The 16,642-nt window shown below is 54.3% G+C and overlaps 1 protein-coding gene across 1 annotated transcript; it reads left to right on the top strand.

The window, feature by feature from the left end:
* Nucleotides 1–10,596: 10,596 nt before the first annotated feature.
* Nucleotides 10,597–12,578, top strand: CTAM01_02822 (uncharacterized protein; the record flags this gene model as incomplete). The annotated part of the gene is made up of 6 exons (XM_060518860.1): nt 10,597–10,635; nt 10,763–10,879; nt 11,062–11,279; nt 11,344–11,392; nt 11,848–12,111; nt 12,219–12,578. 6 exons carry the CDS (start codon nt 10,597–10,599, stop codon nt 12,576–12,578), a joined length of 1,047 nt encoding a protein of 348 aa, XP_060386663.1.
* Between the last annotated feature and the right edge of the window lie 4,064 nt (nt 12,579–16,642).

The following is a 16,642-nucleotide window of genomic DNA, read 5'->3' as shown; positions in this document are numbered from 1 at the left end:
TGTGTCGTTTTTGTCGGGGTTGAGTAAACTTGAAAAGTTGAAAGGAGATGGTTGTGTCTGCTGCATGTGATCGCCCATTTGCCCTGATAATCCAGAGCTGGGCCGCTTTGCGGGAGTAGTCGAACCCTTTCTCCTATTCTGTCCTTTCCAACGGTAGTCGACGATGATAGTCGTCGATATGTATTGTATAACCGGACTCGAGTATCGTGAGTGCGGTTCCGAGTTGGTGTATGTTGCTTGTGGTGTGGTAAGTGGGCGTGGATGAGGGAGTCGAGAGAGTGCGGATGAGATGGGTGTGGGAGGTCGGCTGGATATATAAGTTATGCGAGGTTGAGTGGCAGTGGTGGTGGGTGGGTGTGTGAAAAAAAAAAGCTTTGGCGGCTTTTGGGGGGGGGGGGGGGGGGGGGGGGGGGGGGGGGGGGGGGGGGGGGGGGGGGGGGGGGGGTGGTGGGAGGGGGGGGGGGGGGGGGGGGGGGGGGGGGGGGGGGGGGGGGGGTGAAAAAAAAGGGGGGTGGGGGGTTGGGGGGGGGGGGGGGGACTGGGGGGTGGCCCGGGGTAAGTTGGCTGGTCCTGGGAGAGATGACAATGACAGTAGGTTGGCGTAATAATTTTCTTCCAAAAAGAGGAACAGAGTAAAAGTTGGGGAAGGAGGGAGGGACGGGGCAATAGGTTTAAAAGAGACAGGAGAGGAAGATGCGTGGAGGTGGACAGGCACAGGGTGCTACGGTATTCCCAAGGTAGAGAGAGAGGGAAAGCAGGTAATGAAGGAAGAGAGAGAGAAGAAAAAATAGAGAGAGAAAGAGACGTGGGGAGTGAGGTGTGTGTGCAAGTCACCTCCAGTCCAAGTTACGAGGTGGGAGAGAGACGGCGAGGAGGGTGTGGATTGTGTGGACGGTGTGGATGACGGGATGGGGTGTGGGCGGTCCCAATCGCAGTCCCAATCCCAGACCAGACAAAATGGGGAGGAAGAAGGGCAAGGGAAGGAACCTCAGAGCAGGGCGTGGGCAGTTTCTCGGACGCTCTTTCTCACTCTCATTCTCACCTACTTCCTCGGCCTGGCCTTGTTGGAAACTGGTCGTCCCTGTACGAATACTTCTTGGACCCGGTCCCGACCCTGACTGGCTTCCCATGGACGGTACACCGCACAAGTACTCTCTAAGTTGTGCTTGGCTCCTGAATAACCCGTACTGAAATGTGTAGATACACTCTGCAATCTGCCATGTGTGAGTTTCGACCTCAGCCAGCCAAGGTTTGCTAAGGAAGTCTACTCTTTACTGAATTCGCACCATTGTCTTTTGGAATCTTCCCCCCCGGTCTTCTTTGCTCGTGCTCATGCTTGGCCATACTTGTAACCGTGTCTCTACGCCCTTCTGGGGCTCCCCAAGAGAAGAAAACGGGGCTCTTGATACAAACTTGTCTCCCCCAGTTACCTAACGAATAGTCAGAGAAGGGCACCAGAAGAAGCCCGGGAGCCACCAACTACGACGCAAAATACGGATCCAATACCGGCGCAGAGGGAAGGTACACCAAAAAGTGGGCGGTACTTTGTGGAAAGGATGACGGGGTTCGATTTTGGGTGCGGGTGCGAATGCGGGCCCCCATGGCTTCCTCTCACCCCATAATCCCATTTCAGCGTCAAACCCGCCAGCATCAGAGAGAGCAAGCGCACTTGCGCGGCGGGGCCCAGCTATACCTTGTGGGCGCATCGGCGGCAGTACGGTACTTCTCTACGGTAGGTATGGTGGTGTACAGTATGGGGTACCTACCGCTGGCTGGATATTCGTTAGTCGACACTCGACACAGAGTCCCAGACTGTCAGATTCACACCGGCCGCGGCAGCCGTGGAGTAATCGGACAGGGCTGGAAGAGGCTCGGTATGTAAGGTACGGGGACGAAGTACGGAGTACTGGTTGCTTCGCAGAAGGACGAGCGTAAAAGACGGGGGGAAAGGCTTGGCTAAACCGCCATGGACTGGATGAGGTACGTCGTAGACGGAAGATATCCGTGATGAAGTGACAACGGGGGGAGGAACAGGCCAGTCATGACTGCCAGGTAGGGATAGATGTTTTACCGTGGTAGGAGGCGGCAGCGAGCACCTGTGAAAGAAAATAGACCGGGTGTGAGACTTGTGTGGATGAGGGCTACCTCACAGACAGGAGCCAAGAGAGAGGCAGAGAAAGATACCGCGAGAGCGCGCTGGTGTGTGTGAAACTGCGAGTGTGTGTCGTCAACCACAAGCCACGCCGCTACAACCTCAGCAAGAAGTCAACGATGATGACCAGCAGGGAGTCCAGCATGTGGGTGGGAAGAAGGGGGGGGCGTGAGGTAAACCAATACTGACTCTCTTCCCATACGTTATTTACGCGGGTGAAAGGGGAGAGAGGAAGAGCCCGAGAGAGGACGAGGAGTGAAGAGGCGTGTACTTTGGAAAGAGAAAGGGCGTGTCGCAGCCGGGGGTTTGGACCCCACTCTCCACAATTCCGACCCCACTCTAGGAAAAAGCCAAGAGCGACGTGCTCTGCTCTCCCGGAGAGATCGGTACGTATCGGCCCTGTTAGAGATGGATCCAATGCTCTTTTTTTTCCCGCCTCGGACGAGGAAGTACCCGAGTACCTCTATCCAAGCTCAAGACCTGAAGCACATCAGGTATCTCCGCACCAGAGCGAGAGGTACTCCGTAAGGTAAGGTACGCGCACCATCAGATACCGACGTGGTTTTGCGACAGGTCGGGGGAAACTGGGGATCAGTACGTACCCTCTCTCTTCAGCTCTTCCCCTTCACCCACACTTTTCTTTCTCTTCCTTCGCCTCGTTGTATTCCGGTCCATAATTTTCACCTGTCAATCTATACAGATTCTGTATGGAGTACGGATTGTGTTCCGTACAGTTGTGCTCATCATTAGCTTTTTACCTTGTGCTATGCCCGGCTCTGTTGGCACCATCCGACAAGGCAAGCACCTCTGCTGTAGTACCCAAAGGCAAATCGTGGTGGCATCATCACCGCCATCATTGCCAACACCACCACCACCATCACCATTATCTCCGCAGTAGTCAGCACAGGCAGACAAGAAGAAGGGAACGGAACCATACCGCCGTGTCGGTCAGCAAAGTGCGCAATCAGGCAGGCAGACAGGTTTTCTTTCCGTTGGTGCCCATCGTGTGTTCCGACTCTTCACACCCTCATCCTTCACCGTTCCCGCCCAAGGCCCAAATCATGGTGCACTATTACACCATCGTTCCATGCCAGAGGCATAGGGACCCTTATCCTCAGCAGAAGTAGGTGCTCCGTAATAGTCGTAGGACTGTGAGGAAAGAAAAAAATCTTCTCTCTTCCTTTTTGTCATGCCGGGTCTGCGTAGTCCGTCTTGGTATGGCGGCCGTGGTGGGAATGCTCAAACGGTGCCCTGCGGCCTGCCTGACTTGCTAGCTTGGCCGTGGTGAATCCTCGGCCTCATTCGCAATATTGCCTATCCACCCAATGTATCCGTCCGCCCCCTTCGTGGTTCAGCACTTCAGTCGTGGTCCCCCGTATTGGCATCGCCGCCGCTATCCCGCCGCTCGAGAATCCCCACACCACTTTGACCTCCAGGACCCAGCACCAATTTTCTAAAGACATCGTGAACCACATCTCGGTCTATTGCCGACACGTGCTTAGTTCTCCGCGGTCACTATCTGCTCAGGACGGAGTATCGATGGGGCGAGCATCGTGAATAATACGACATGGCCCTTGTGCAACGTGGGCAGCACAATCGTCAGTAATCTTAAAGAGACTTTTTTTTTTCCCTCCACGCCTCGCCCATCTCATCCCATGGCCCTTGGCCATCCCGCTTTCCTTTCCCAGGCCACCGAGATTAGCATCCCCCAGCCTGGTCCCGGCTTGTCCTCACCAACGACCCTGACTTGCAATTTCTGTGTGGGCGGACGCGGGGGGGCGGTGAGGCAACGGAAGTGAGTGGTGGCTTGGTTCTTGATAAACCCCAAGCTTGTGCCACCATCCTCGTGTCTGATTGGTCCGCCACGTTCTTGGGAAGCTATTCAGGGAAGTAAAGAAAAAAAAGGAAACGACGAAGGCAGACGAAGGAGAAGAAAAATGCAGGGGGAAAAGAGACCCCTCGTCACGCAATGTGCCGCCCAAGTCACCTCGCCCATGGCACAATTGTCCCGGCTCTCCGCTCATCGCCAGTTTTTACCCCGTGGGAATGAAGGCACAACCTTGACCCGCGGGCGCCTGCATTTATTGGCAAGAAGGAAATCTGGGGGAAGATGTCGGCCCAAACAGAGACAATATTTCGTTTTCTTCTCCACGGGGAATCCCCAATCATGCCCTCAACTCACGAGTATCAGCTGAGGAGAGAGGATGCCGGCTTTCAATTCGCCTCAATCCCGACCGGGGGATCGTCCATGCCCCTTGCCGCGGTGCCAATCCAGGCCGCATCGTGGCATGGCCGCCATTGTCAGTCAGGCCTAAGCAAGGCGAAGCGCATACAGAGAAGAGACAGAGCCCAATAAGCTTGTTCGATGCTGTTCTTCCTCGCCCGAGCCGCAGTCCTCGTGTATCGTTGCTCGGAGCCTGCGGCAGGTCCTCAGGCGTCTATAGGTAGACCTATCTTTGTGCAGGTCGTATCACAGGGCGCAGGACAGCCTGTCCGAGCTGGCACGGTGCCGCGATTCGACTTCCTCAGCTCACCATGAGATGATGTCGGGACTGTAACCCCGCGGTGTGGGGGGCTCCTCGCTTCATTGCGCTTGCACTGGTAAGACGATGAGAACTGTTGGCCAGCGGATGAGAGGCAGCCAGCAAATGGTGACTGTACCAACTCACAAGCGCCGCTTTGAGATGTAACTTTGCGGCCCAAGTCGAGATATCTGCTTTCTTGCCCATCGCCTCGTCGCCCTACTTGGCTCTTGCCTTGTCACTCAGAGGGCCGAGCAAAGCCCAGCGAGAGCGGATCGTTTGAATCGCAATGTGTTGGCCCGTCTTTACGAGCGTCCTTGGATCGCAATTCCGAGTCCTTACCTCAACACCGGGGTCCCGGCGGGGGTGTGGGGGCCGCTGCTTCTTAGCTTCCCTCCTTCGAGATAAGAGTCTGGAGCGGTACCGGATCCCCAGTAGCCATTGCGCACATTGTCTCTCTTCACCATGAAAGCCACCAGGCGTCCAAATCACCAGACACCCTACAAGAGAATTACCTCCACACAAGTTGATCTGCCTCACCGCAATACAACAATGTGAATGGGGCCTTGGTCATCCGGGCCGCCCAAGATGAGTCTCAAATCTCAAACCTCTCAGCCGACCCAGTCAAAGAATGAGGCCAACAAGAGAATCAGCATTCGTTGGTGCGATTCTCGACCTTGCAACCTTGTGTGTCTCGGTTGTCTCCTGTCACGACTCCGCAGCGCGTTAAGCGCGAGAAAAGAGCCTTGTCGCAGATGAGTCAAATTTCCGCATCGCATCGTGACTTCTTCAGCGCTCGTCAGCGCGAGACGTGATCTTCAATAGATAAGACGCATAGTATCCGTAATCGCTGGGGCTCTCTGGACTCTCTTCGGCTTGGTTGTTGTTCCTCCACCCTGTGCATATGTTCACCGAGCACTAGGCTTGACACAGGGTAGGCGCTTCTGCGGTTCGGCAGCCCTCGGTAGTCACTGGCCGAGGACAACAGGCTCCGCTGGCCCTCGGCTCGCCTCTCGGTCTGCGAAAACGCAATGGCGTATGAAATTCCGCAATCCCTTGGCTGTTGCGTAGTGAAGCCGCGCTCACCGAGTCACCAGCTATCGCCGCCGAGCTTCGGACCTTCGTCGGAATCAGAACATTTGACTCTTTCCTTCTCAGGAGCAAGATTCAGAAAGACTCTAGTCCCGCCTATGTTGTACCGTTGTTCCATGAGCCGCTATGTAGCACTGGTTATGTTCCCAGCCTCGGGTTTCCGTTTTTGTCTTCGACGGATAAGCGGGAATGCATCCTCTCTAGCGACAGGAGAGGCGTCGCTCCTCCAGGATCCAGCATCGGAGAAGGGTGTCCTCGTTGCGGTAATTGCAAGACCAAGGACCCCTCATTTAGCCAGAAAAGAGCCTCCCCCATAATCCAAATGGGACAGAACGTGGGGGCGTCGTGTCACCACAACCATCCGAAGCTCTGGTCCTAGGATATCGCCATCAAGCCACCAGGTCTCCCATTGGCGTCGCAAGACCTGTGATCTTCGAGCGGCGCCACATCCTCTATTGCCTCCCTGCGCAGTAGCGCCAGGTCCGTAATTGCATGCGATAACCCCAGGTGCCACGGGCGCCCAGCTGGCCAGATTGTCGGCCGGGCGTTGAACTGCCTTTCCAGTTCAAACTTCCTTCTATCCAGGTGCCTACTCCATACCGTCCCTCGGGCTGCGAGGTGCGCTAAGCTCGATTCGGGAATTCCGGGGGAGACCCTTTTGACCATGTTCCCAAGATTTGGGGTACCCAGTGCTGTGAGATCTCTCATCCCCAGATTCTTTCTCCTCACCGGTGGATTGCTTGATTTTCGTCGGACGAGAGGCTCCGAGCCCGTGAGCCATGGCGTAAAGCATGCTCCGGTACGCCAAACATGGCATTGCTATCGCGATGTACCCGTGTGTAAACCGAGTCAGGCTGTTGATTCTCGGGGCGCCTAGGCACTCTGTGATGGCATGGGTCGACAGAGTGAGGTGATTCGTTTGATGGAAACAAATGTGTTTGGCAAGGGAAAACTGCCATGGAGTCGACACCTCCACTATTGGATTTGTCAAACAGTTCCAACGCCCCATTGCTCTAGAAGTCCAGACTCCAGAGTCCAGAAATCTGTCGAATTTCTTCTCCCGCTACACACACCTCTATCCCGCCCCCGGACTTCTCCACGTCTAGATCTGGCTGGCCGGTACGTCTGATTGCTGCGCTACTCGTATTTCCAGGGATGGCAAGATATCTAGGTATTCGCAGACATGTCCACGGACGCCAAACCAAGCCCTCTCTGGCTGATTGGTTAGTCGTGCAGAATCCCGAATGTCGTGTATTGTTCCGTTCATTTTGACGAGCATTGATAGCGGACTAGCGAATGGAAGTTGTCCAATCTACAAGCCAGGGTGCTCTGTCGAGTCGTGACTTTCTCAGGGGTATCAAAAAACGGGAAGGCGCCAATCTCGAGTCGGGTATCAGCTAGCTGGACGTCGACTCTGCCTGCGGCTCTTTGCTTCGTCCCCTTCCCCAGCATACCCAGCAAAGAGATAAAGCTTATGCAGTGGACAGATAGCTTTCACGGCTATCCTTGTTGATGTCGAGACCACAATTAAATTGATATGGTTTGCTCGTGAGTTCTCTCTGAACATGTCGCCGAGGCTCGCCCGCAACTTAACATGGACTCCCGTCTTTGTCCTAGAAAAAGCTTTCATATCTCGACCGCCATTGGAAAATGACCACTCCAATTTGCACATGTATCTGCATAGCTTGCGTCGCCCTCCGGCCGGATTGGGACGCAATTGTGACATGCGAAGAATCATACGCTCATCGCATGATTGTGGAGGCTTCCACCAAATATGTTCGAAATTTCCGATGGATCTCGCGGGGCTGCAACGACGAACTTGCATACCACGCATGTACCGCATGCGCGGGGGTTGCGAGACCTCTACATTTTTAACAGCGGCAACAATAGCAATAATGCATAGTCCTGGAGCTTGAGTTGCATCTTGCTTTGTATCGTGCTGTTGTGTGAGACAGGCCCGTTGTTGTTCGCGCGGGGAGAACCCCGCTGGCTGGTTCGCTGTTTCCACCGCGGGCGGACGCCCTCACTTGGGCGTTTCTGTTGTTGCTTTACAAACCTCCGTGTCTCGCTTGGACCGGGTTCATGACGGCTGAAAGATAAGACCTGCGAGTCCAGAGTCCGGGGCTATGAACTCAAAGAGTGCACTGGTTAAAACTCTGGACAAGCGTCGGAATGACTGGCTCTTGTAAGACTTCGCAATGCCGCCAGCGGGCGCATTATCGCTCAATTTTCTCGGGGGAACTGTGGGCTTCCGCAGTTGTCCTCAGAATCGATTGCGAGACTCGCCCAGCATGAGTCAGTTGTTGCTTCCTGCATTCGACGGTCGAGCGGAAATGAACCGAGCTCTTCAGAGACAGATTGGATCTGCCCATGCTTCCCCAGACTCCCCTTCACTTCGAACATCCCCGCAAAGTACTTGGAGAGGCCAAGGCGGTAGCTCTTGAAGCTAGAATCCAAGGGCCAAGGGTCGTACCGGTATCATGTGCTTTCTGCCTTGGGTGAAGATTGACCCGAGTTTCTTTGCCGGGACACGCCCGTGTTTGAAACCAGCTTCCTGAAAAGGGCAATATCTGAAGGCGTGGGAATGAGCCGGGGATGGCGCTTCACTAGGGGGTTGATATACAGGGTATGTAGATAAGTGTGGGGAGAGAAGGGAGCACGCCCAGAGGTGTGAAAGTTGAACGTGGTGTGTTGATTTGGTTCCGAGTCCCAGTTTTCTGAGGGAGGTCGAGATCCCGAGATTCCCCGAAAGCACAAGCAAACAATTAAGCCAACTGCTCATCCCATGAAGCAGAGGTTTGGTTTGGTAATAGCTGGCGGCATGTGAGTGGCGCTTATGAAATCTCTGTTGTATCCTAGATGCCTTAGGTGAGATGCAAACAGACGAATTGACGGCACTGAGAGTTGTCCCTCAACGGAACATCGCCCAGGAGATTTTGAACCCTGGATTGCCCCTCGTTCCTATCACATGTGAAAGATAAGCAGATAGAGAGGGGGGTACCCCAGAAGCAATCTGTCCCCTTTCGCGAGAGAACAAACCTTAGCATGATGTCAGCGGTAAAGCTTGGAACCGCATTCAGCAAGTTGGAGAAACGGTAACATTCTTCCACATGTAAATTCTGGAGAAGCGCGTACCTTGCATCGCACATGCAGAGGTGAAAGGGTCTGGCCAGAATTGCCGTTCGAAAACGAGAGTTTGTTGGTGGCTGTTAGCCGCACCTGTAAGCGGGCGACTCCAGGCAATCTGAAGCGCCGTAGACTTGTAGCCCGAGCCCCAATATCGTCTCTCCACAAAATCTGTGGAATGAAAACCGCGGATGAGAGAAACTCCGCCTACCCGCCACGATCGACCCCAGGTCTCTTCACCTCGTGACGAGTGACCCCAGCAGCCACCAAGGGTCCTCATCAGCAATTTACCCCAGCCTGCAAGATGAACGACATGTGTGCGGTGTCAATGCCAGCGAAGGAATGAGGATTCGTTGCCTCTGGGTCCTGGAATATAACGTGATCCGTCGACCCGAGCTCGGATATCGGGAAAGAGGAAGAGGTAAAGGTATTGTGGCTTACACTTCCACCTATGGCCCTTAGGCTGTGGGCATTGGCAGCTAAGGCGGTATGCTCTCCTAGTACGGAATACCATCATGCTTGACAGTTGGCAGCACCGTCGCCAGGTAGACCCTTGAAGTCTATTGCATTGAGAAGTGTTGAGGCTCGGGCTTTAGGGCAATATTTAGCCGTGACTGTACGCATACATGTAAGGCACCTCGGGCCCTCGCTGTCGGGTATGTAGGACACATCTCTGATCTCCGCAAGGATCCTGCTGTGCATTCGTGAGAAGCCCGGCTTTTCTGTGGTTAGCCGTTCCGATTTCCGACCCGAGCAATGCCTATTCAACCGGTCAGTACGTAGTACGGAGTCAGATTCCGGGTATCCGTACAAATACGAAGACTAGCTTTCCACTTCGCGGCCCGACTTACACGTAGTTGCGTTCACCTGAATACTTGGGGGTGGCCTCAAGTCGGAAATTTCCTCAGCCTGAGCATGTCAAACCCCGCAAACCCCAGGTTGGATCATGCCGTGATAGATGAAGGTTAATCCGAATTATTGAGCATAATTGAGCCAAAGCGATTGGGGGCTCTTTCCGGGGCATTTTCCCCGAACGAGTGCTACCATCAGCAGCGTTCTAGTCAACCCTTCTCATATTCAGGCACAGTGCCTGCCGGCAGTAGTAAGTGTCGATACCAGGATCGAATATGGTCCGGTAGGTGAAACCACGAGTGAAGAGAATCGAGCGCTAGGGTTACAGGCAATAACGAGTCTGAGGTAATACCAGACCAGAGAGCCCAAGCTCGCTAGACTTATCGGTCTGGAAAGATGTGAAACCGTAGGGGTCCTAGAACGTTCCGAGTCGCTGTGAAAATAGACTCGCGAAGCCGTCGATGAGGAATCGAGGGAAATGCATACGCAAAACGGCACACTCGAGCAATGAACCCTGGCGGCCACGTTCCACCCGTTTGGCCCGGAAACACTGCCGTCAGTGCTGGCGATTCTTGTCGTCCGAAACTTGGCCAAGGCCCCGGAAAGGTCCTGAACGTTCCGGATGGTCGGTACCAGAAGGCTGCAAAAGCTGAGGCGGCTCGAATTAGACATCTTGTCTTACTGAGTAGCATCGACGGACTCAGGCGGCAACTAAGGATTCCCAATGGAAGATATCTTGTGCCAATCGTTCCCATGACAGGTACATGTTTCAGAAAGAAAGAGGTGCAGAAACCACGATAATTCTGGAGGTGTCGGTGCTTGATTGAAGCCGCTGGTCTGGCGGTCAAAGTCATGAGGTTGGATGCGACTCGGCACGTCTACTCGACTGTGGTTTGAGGATCGCAGCGCAGCTCCTCATCGGAATGATGAAGGCTGGTGTTTTGTTCTTTGGGATTTAGTTTGGGCTGAAGTTGGGAAAATACCAAAAGATGATGTAAGATATCTTGAAATAACGCAGGTAGACCTCGAGGTAGGCAACCTGCAAGAAGGTGAGCAGATTCCCTCAGCCACATGTCTGCCTGCCACGGGTGTGGCTGATGACCTCATGTCGAACACGTGTGAGGTTCACAGACTCGTACTGTGCGACTTTTTCAACCTCACGCCTTCAATCGGGACATATCAAACCCCGCCAGGCAAGATTTGAGGTCCTAGCAATGGAGAAATACCACTCCATACATCAGGAGGATATCTCTAGCTTCGACCTCCCTTCCACACGCATGTATGGCCCCGTCCTCTAAACATCACAGCTCCTAACAGAGTGCAGATCGATTGCCTACAGTGTCCGCCGCTGACGCACTGGAAGAATTAGATGGCGGTCTCGCTAGATATGTCTCTACAGGTATTGGACGACTAGATGAGGCTCTCATATCTTCTTCTTCTCTTCAGGCACCAGATCCGACAAGCGGGGGAGGCCTCCAGAGAGGACAGGTTACGGAGATTTGGGGACCACCAGGCTCAGGCAAGACTGCCCTAGGGTGAGTTGCCATTATGCTGTCCTGCAGACGACGCCATGTAGTCATGACTGACCCATCAGCAAAGTATTCAACTGGTCGCCAATGCGCTATGCGAGAGGCATGGCGCTGTGTGGGTAGGTCGGTTCATCTAATACTACCATGCACGGGAAGACGACGACGAGACTGACACACATATCAAAGATTGTGCGTATTCAGTTTGCGGCCATCGACTGAACGCGGTGATCGAGGCAGTGGAATCAACTCGGCCATCCAAAGACCCCGAAGCGGTGAAATCGGCCACGAATCACTTTGCACACTATAGCTGCCCCAGCCTGCCTCACCTGATAGCACTTCTCTGCCGTCCTACGGCGGCGACAGTGCCAGCGAATTCGGCTGTGGTTGTGATAGACTCCTTATCAGCTTTGGTGAATCACGTTTTTCCTAAAGCGCCCGACGGTAGAAAAGATCAGTCGCGCGGTAAAGGTCAGTTGTCCTGGACCAGATCGAAGTTGTCTACTCATATTATGCAGGTCCAGGTCTATCAGCGAAGCGGCTGCAAGCTTTGCAGTATATTACCAGTGCCCTACAGAAACTAGCAGCAACACGCGACTGCGCAGTGGTGGTCCTGTCACAATGTGCAACCAAGATGCAGTTGGAACGGAGCGCGACATTGATTCCATCCATTAATGCTGGGGTATGGGAACAGGGCATGTCGACGCGGGTAGTGCTGTTCAGAGACTGGGTATGGAAGGAAGAGCGACCGTGGTCTGTATGCTTCGCCGGTGTGCAGAAGCTAGACGGCAAGGCTGGGCCGGACATGATGCAGAGCGCAGCGGCGTTTAGAGTTGAGGCGGTCAGTATTTTCGTTGGGCAGTCACGATTCCGGCATAATTTCGCAAAAGCGGAGTTTCCAAGGCAAGAGGTTATGTGGTTTGCTGACATGGCTCGTTATCGTGACAGACGGGCTTGGTTGGCGTGCAGTACGACACTAGCCATCCATCGGTGTTCCTTCCAACGGCTCCACGAGCGAAACGCAAGCTGGCAGAGGCTGGCCTCGAGGTGCCCGATAGCGAGGAAGATGACGAAGAATACGGATGGGCACGAGAAGACGAGTCGGCGCTTCCCGGCCCGCCGCCGCAGTGGCAAGGCAGCGAAGACATCCTTCTGGGGACCCAGGCGGCCGAAAGCGAGGATGACCGGGGTAGCAACGGAGACGGCCACGGCGATGGCGGCGACGGTGATGACGAAGACGACGAGGCAGAAGATGTGGGTGAGGCAGCGACTAGCGGCCGAGATGACCAGGTTTTGGCCGAGCAGTAAAGAGGGATGGCGGAGAAGGGACCATGGTGGAAAATTTCCGGGTGAAGGACCGGAGCTTGGCCGACAGATAGGACGAGCATGAATCGATAATACGGTACGGAATGTGGTCCCTTGACGGCCTTCCCCTTGGCGGCCCTGGCAAAATCTCAGCCTAGGCTGCCCAGCCCCAGACTTTGACGAATTTGGAGACTGGTCATGAAAAAAATGAACCCAACCAGGAGCCAATTCCGAGACTGACGGAGTGTGTCATGTTACGAATACTCAAGCTTCACAGTTGAGGGTGAGGCGAGAGAAAAAAGACGGAGGAAGGAAAAACTAGTGCAACTCCACCAAATATGACGGACGACCCGCCACAGGTAGAGATTCAGCGGTTAAGGACCGATAAGAAGCAATGGTCGGTCAAGAGCCGGGTCCACCGAGAGCATGAAAAGTCCATCGTCACCATCGGCCAAATGTCGGCTTGACGCGGACCGCTTGGAAGCACCAGCTCAGAGACACTTCCAGGGCTCAGGGGCAGAGATGGGGATAATAGGCCGTGGCTCGTCCGGGGCCCCGACCCCGACCTGGGCATCGTGGGGCCCACATGTTTGGTTGAGCCGCAGTGGCTGCGGTGCGGTAGCGCTCTTTGGGAAGTCGCAAGGAGACCCAGAGTGAGTCTGGGAGTGCGGAATGAGATAGAGCTGGCCGGCTAGGGAGTAGTGTGTGAGATCTGAGTGAGTGGGTGAGTGAGCGAAGATGAGTGTGTGTTGTCATGGTGCTCCGGGCAAGTCCGGATGCAGCTGGCTCATCAAGGGGGAAGAGGAAAAAAAAAAAAAAAAAAAAAAAAAAGAGGACCATGATGGCTGAGGTGAGAAGGTGAGGTGGAGGGAGCCATTGGCTTACTCATCGGGGAGCGCGACTTTCCACTCTGAGATTCAGGATACTTATTTTGCTGGGGAGGAGTGACGGGTTTTCGTGGGGGAATCTTTTTCTCCCGCCCCTTGAGAGCCCCGTTTCTTCTCGAAGGAAAAAATGGCGTCAGATCGAGTGCCCCACACGCTCTGCAGCGCCGGGCTCTGCAGTCCGCGGACACACTGTTCTCTCAAAGCTCGTCGAGGTAATTTTGTACCCTGTGCACATTGGTCACAGAGGAGGGTGCCAAGGTGTGCGCGCTGTTTGCTTGCGCTGGCTAAGCACCTCTGCAGGGCTCAGCTGCGCGCCAAGCGCTGCCAGGTTCCCATGAGCGCTGGCCTTCAGGGGGAGGTTACGGTGCCTATCCGCCGTGTTATTGATATTCAGGGTCAATAGAGATGCACACAGGCTGGAGAGCTGGATTTCTACGGGTCTCCTATCGGCCCTTGTACTCGGTGCTATTGGAAAGGTAAAGTATTTGCAGCAGAACTGTCACACATGGTAGATTCCACATCGCTCGCTCTCGTCCCTTGCGTGGGTGTGCAGTACTGACGAGATGCCAAGCAAAACGGCCCTCAGCGGGCATGGTGGCAGGGCCAGGCACAGAGCCTACACAAGTATTTCTGGAGAAGAAGTGACTTTTGAGATTTTGTGGTAAACTCGAGTAAGGTGTTTTCCCCCGGTCGCATTCCACTCTCGCGACCATCTCGCGCTCCGTCAGAGCCTCTGGAGTAAAGTGCCCAGTAGGTAGGTATCTGAGGCGCCCCAGATCTTCCGAGCACGTTTTGCTACGTCCACGCCCCCTTTCCTGGTCCCTCCCGTCCACGGCATAAGGTACCTACCCTGCTTCCTAGTCCCTACAATGAACAAGTCACAGCCCTGCGACGGGTGATCCCCTGTCTCCCCTACTTCTTTTTTTTTTCCCTCTCGCGCTGGCAGGTGAAAATTCCCTCTATGGAGACTGGAGTTCTGGAGTCTGAGGTACCTCATTTTCAACCCTCTGGTCTGGTTTTCAGCCTCTTGATTTTTTTAATGCCGCTGCGGATCCGCACCTAGTGTACCTTGCTTATCGACTCCAGACCGAAGTAGCCTCCTTCTCCACCCAATTAGGGTGACATAAGCCAGTGGATCTCTTCCCCGTCTGGAACCACTGGCATCGAGCATTGGGCATTGGCATTGGTAGGTATTAGACCTGGCTTTTGTGAAGTTATTCCCACATGGCCCGGGCTGCAACTCACGTATATTGTACGTACATCTTTCATTTATTATTCTCCGGCAGGCGCAGCAGGGTTCACCTTCACTATCGAGCCCGCACCGAGAATCTGCAATGGTTTGTTAGGTGTTTGTTATTCAACCCTGCAACGTACGGACCAAGTGAGATTTTTTTTGTACTTGTCTCTAGGTAATGATGCCATTTCTACCCTTGGCTCTCACGCAATTATTGGCATCAATTCGCTCTACAAGCCAAACGCGGTAATCCACAGCAAGTAAGCGGTCGAGCAATTAGATAATTCTGGAGGGTAGGTACAAGTTGCGTAAAGACCTGTCGCAATTGTGTATTGCACTTATGGCATCCATGGCATCGCTCCAATGCAAGGTGGCATACATACATACCATGGGCCCTCTGCGGTTGCATCACTGCTGGATTCAGTTACAAACTTGAACCGAAGCAAGAACCTGGCGTCGATGGGACGTTGAAGTTTGAACAGACGTCCAAATTGCACCTCGCGAGCCGCAAGTAATTCCCGCGTTCCCCGCCCTTTTGCCCCAGCCAGTCTTCCCTTCTCCGCTTGTTTTCTTTGCTCGTACGAATACAACATTGGAGTCCTAAGGCCATATTCCATCTTACGATCTTGCCGAAAATCGAGACATCAAACGCCAGGTAGCCCATCCAGATCCTAGGCCAACACCCACAGCCCCCAAATGCAGCGAGGTTCCAGCTTCAAGGTAGAATAGTAGGTGCGCCTATTCGTACAGAGGAGCAAATCCCAACCAAACTACTGCACAATGCCGTCCTTCCCCTTCCGCCGCCGCCGCAGCACCCCCCCTTCCCCGGTCGGCTGAGCCAGGCCGAGGTCCTATCGGCTGACGCCGGAGAGAAGGAAACAGGAGAAATCTCAAGTTGCGGCCCGCCTGAAACTATGTTTCTACCCATCATCAGCCGATGTTTCCTTATCTGTGTGTGATGTATGATGTATCTTCTAACCGCACCAGACAGCGGAACCGCTCTGTAGTATGTCACAAACAAGGCAAGCGGCGGCATTATCTAAGGGGAAAAAAGAGGGAGGTCTAGATTGGGTGATCTGGTCTGGGGGAGCAGATCGACCGTGCCACTGGTGTCCTTTCCCCTCCGTTCTTCTTTCTCCGCATCGAGGAAGTCACATATTTGATATGACATCGTCGATGGCAACCACCACCATCATGACCTCCATCGTAACTACCGTCTACAACCGATCACGGCCAAAAATCACGTAGTGTCCTTTTGTCTCTGCAGCCATAGGCTCACGTCGTCACAAGTAATGATTAAATCAAGATACAATTACAGACCTTCTGCTCCGGCGGAGGAAATCGGTGGCACAGCACTCTTGCGTGTACAAAATGCAACGCGAAGCAGGTACTTGCGCCTCTTCAAACAAGCAGAACGCGTATCTCAGCCTCTCTGAGCTTCTAACGAAACTGCAGTCACAATTGGGCGAGCGACCTTCAGCGGGAGAAGCTACTGCACAGATCGCCCATTCGCCGCGGGTCGCATACACCGATGCAACCGCGGGGGCAGATGGTGGCAAAGGCCTCTCTCTTTCTCTCTCTGCATAGCTATTCGTGCCTATCAGAGCCTGCGGACGGGGACGGGCTTGTATGCGCGGTCCCAGATTTTCGTGGTCCTGCAGAAACGGCCTCTTTACCAGCCCACTTGGAGACCTGACTCCATACGAATATAGCGCGCAGCAAGCAATCAGGACTCGAGGAGCGGAGGGTGACATCAGGGACTTGAGACGATTCCTGCTGCAGGACTGTAGGCGCCTCCCGCTCCTTGGTCAGCCCACAACGCCGCTTAATCGTGCGGACGTCGTCTAACACTGGCTCCATGTTTCCCGGCTTTCCGCGGCGGCGGCGAAGACGAACAACTACCACCGACCACAGCCCAAGATAGTAGCCCCCAAAGAGCGAGAGCC

Source organism: Colletotrichum tamarilloi, assembly GCF_030869305.1.
Source record: "Colletotrichum tamarilloi strain Tom-12 chromosome Unknown Scaffold_6.1, whole genome shotgun sequence".
Taxonomy (NCBI): Eukaryota; Fungi; Ascomycota; class Sordariomycetes; order Glomerellales; family Glomerellaceae; genus Colletotrichum; species Colletotrichum tamarilloi.
The sequence above is the reverse complement of the archived record's forward strand: the minus strand, read 5'-3'. Positions and strand labels throughout refer to the sequence as shown.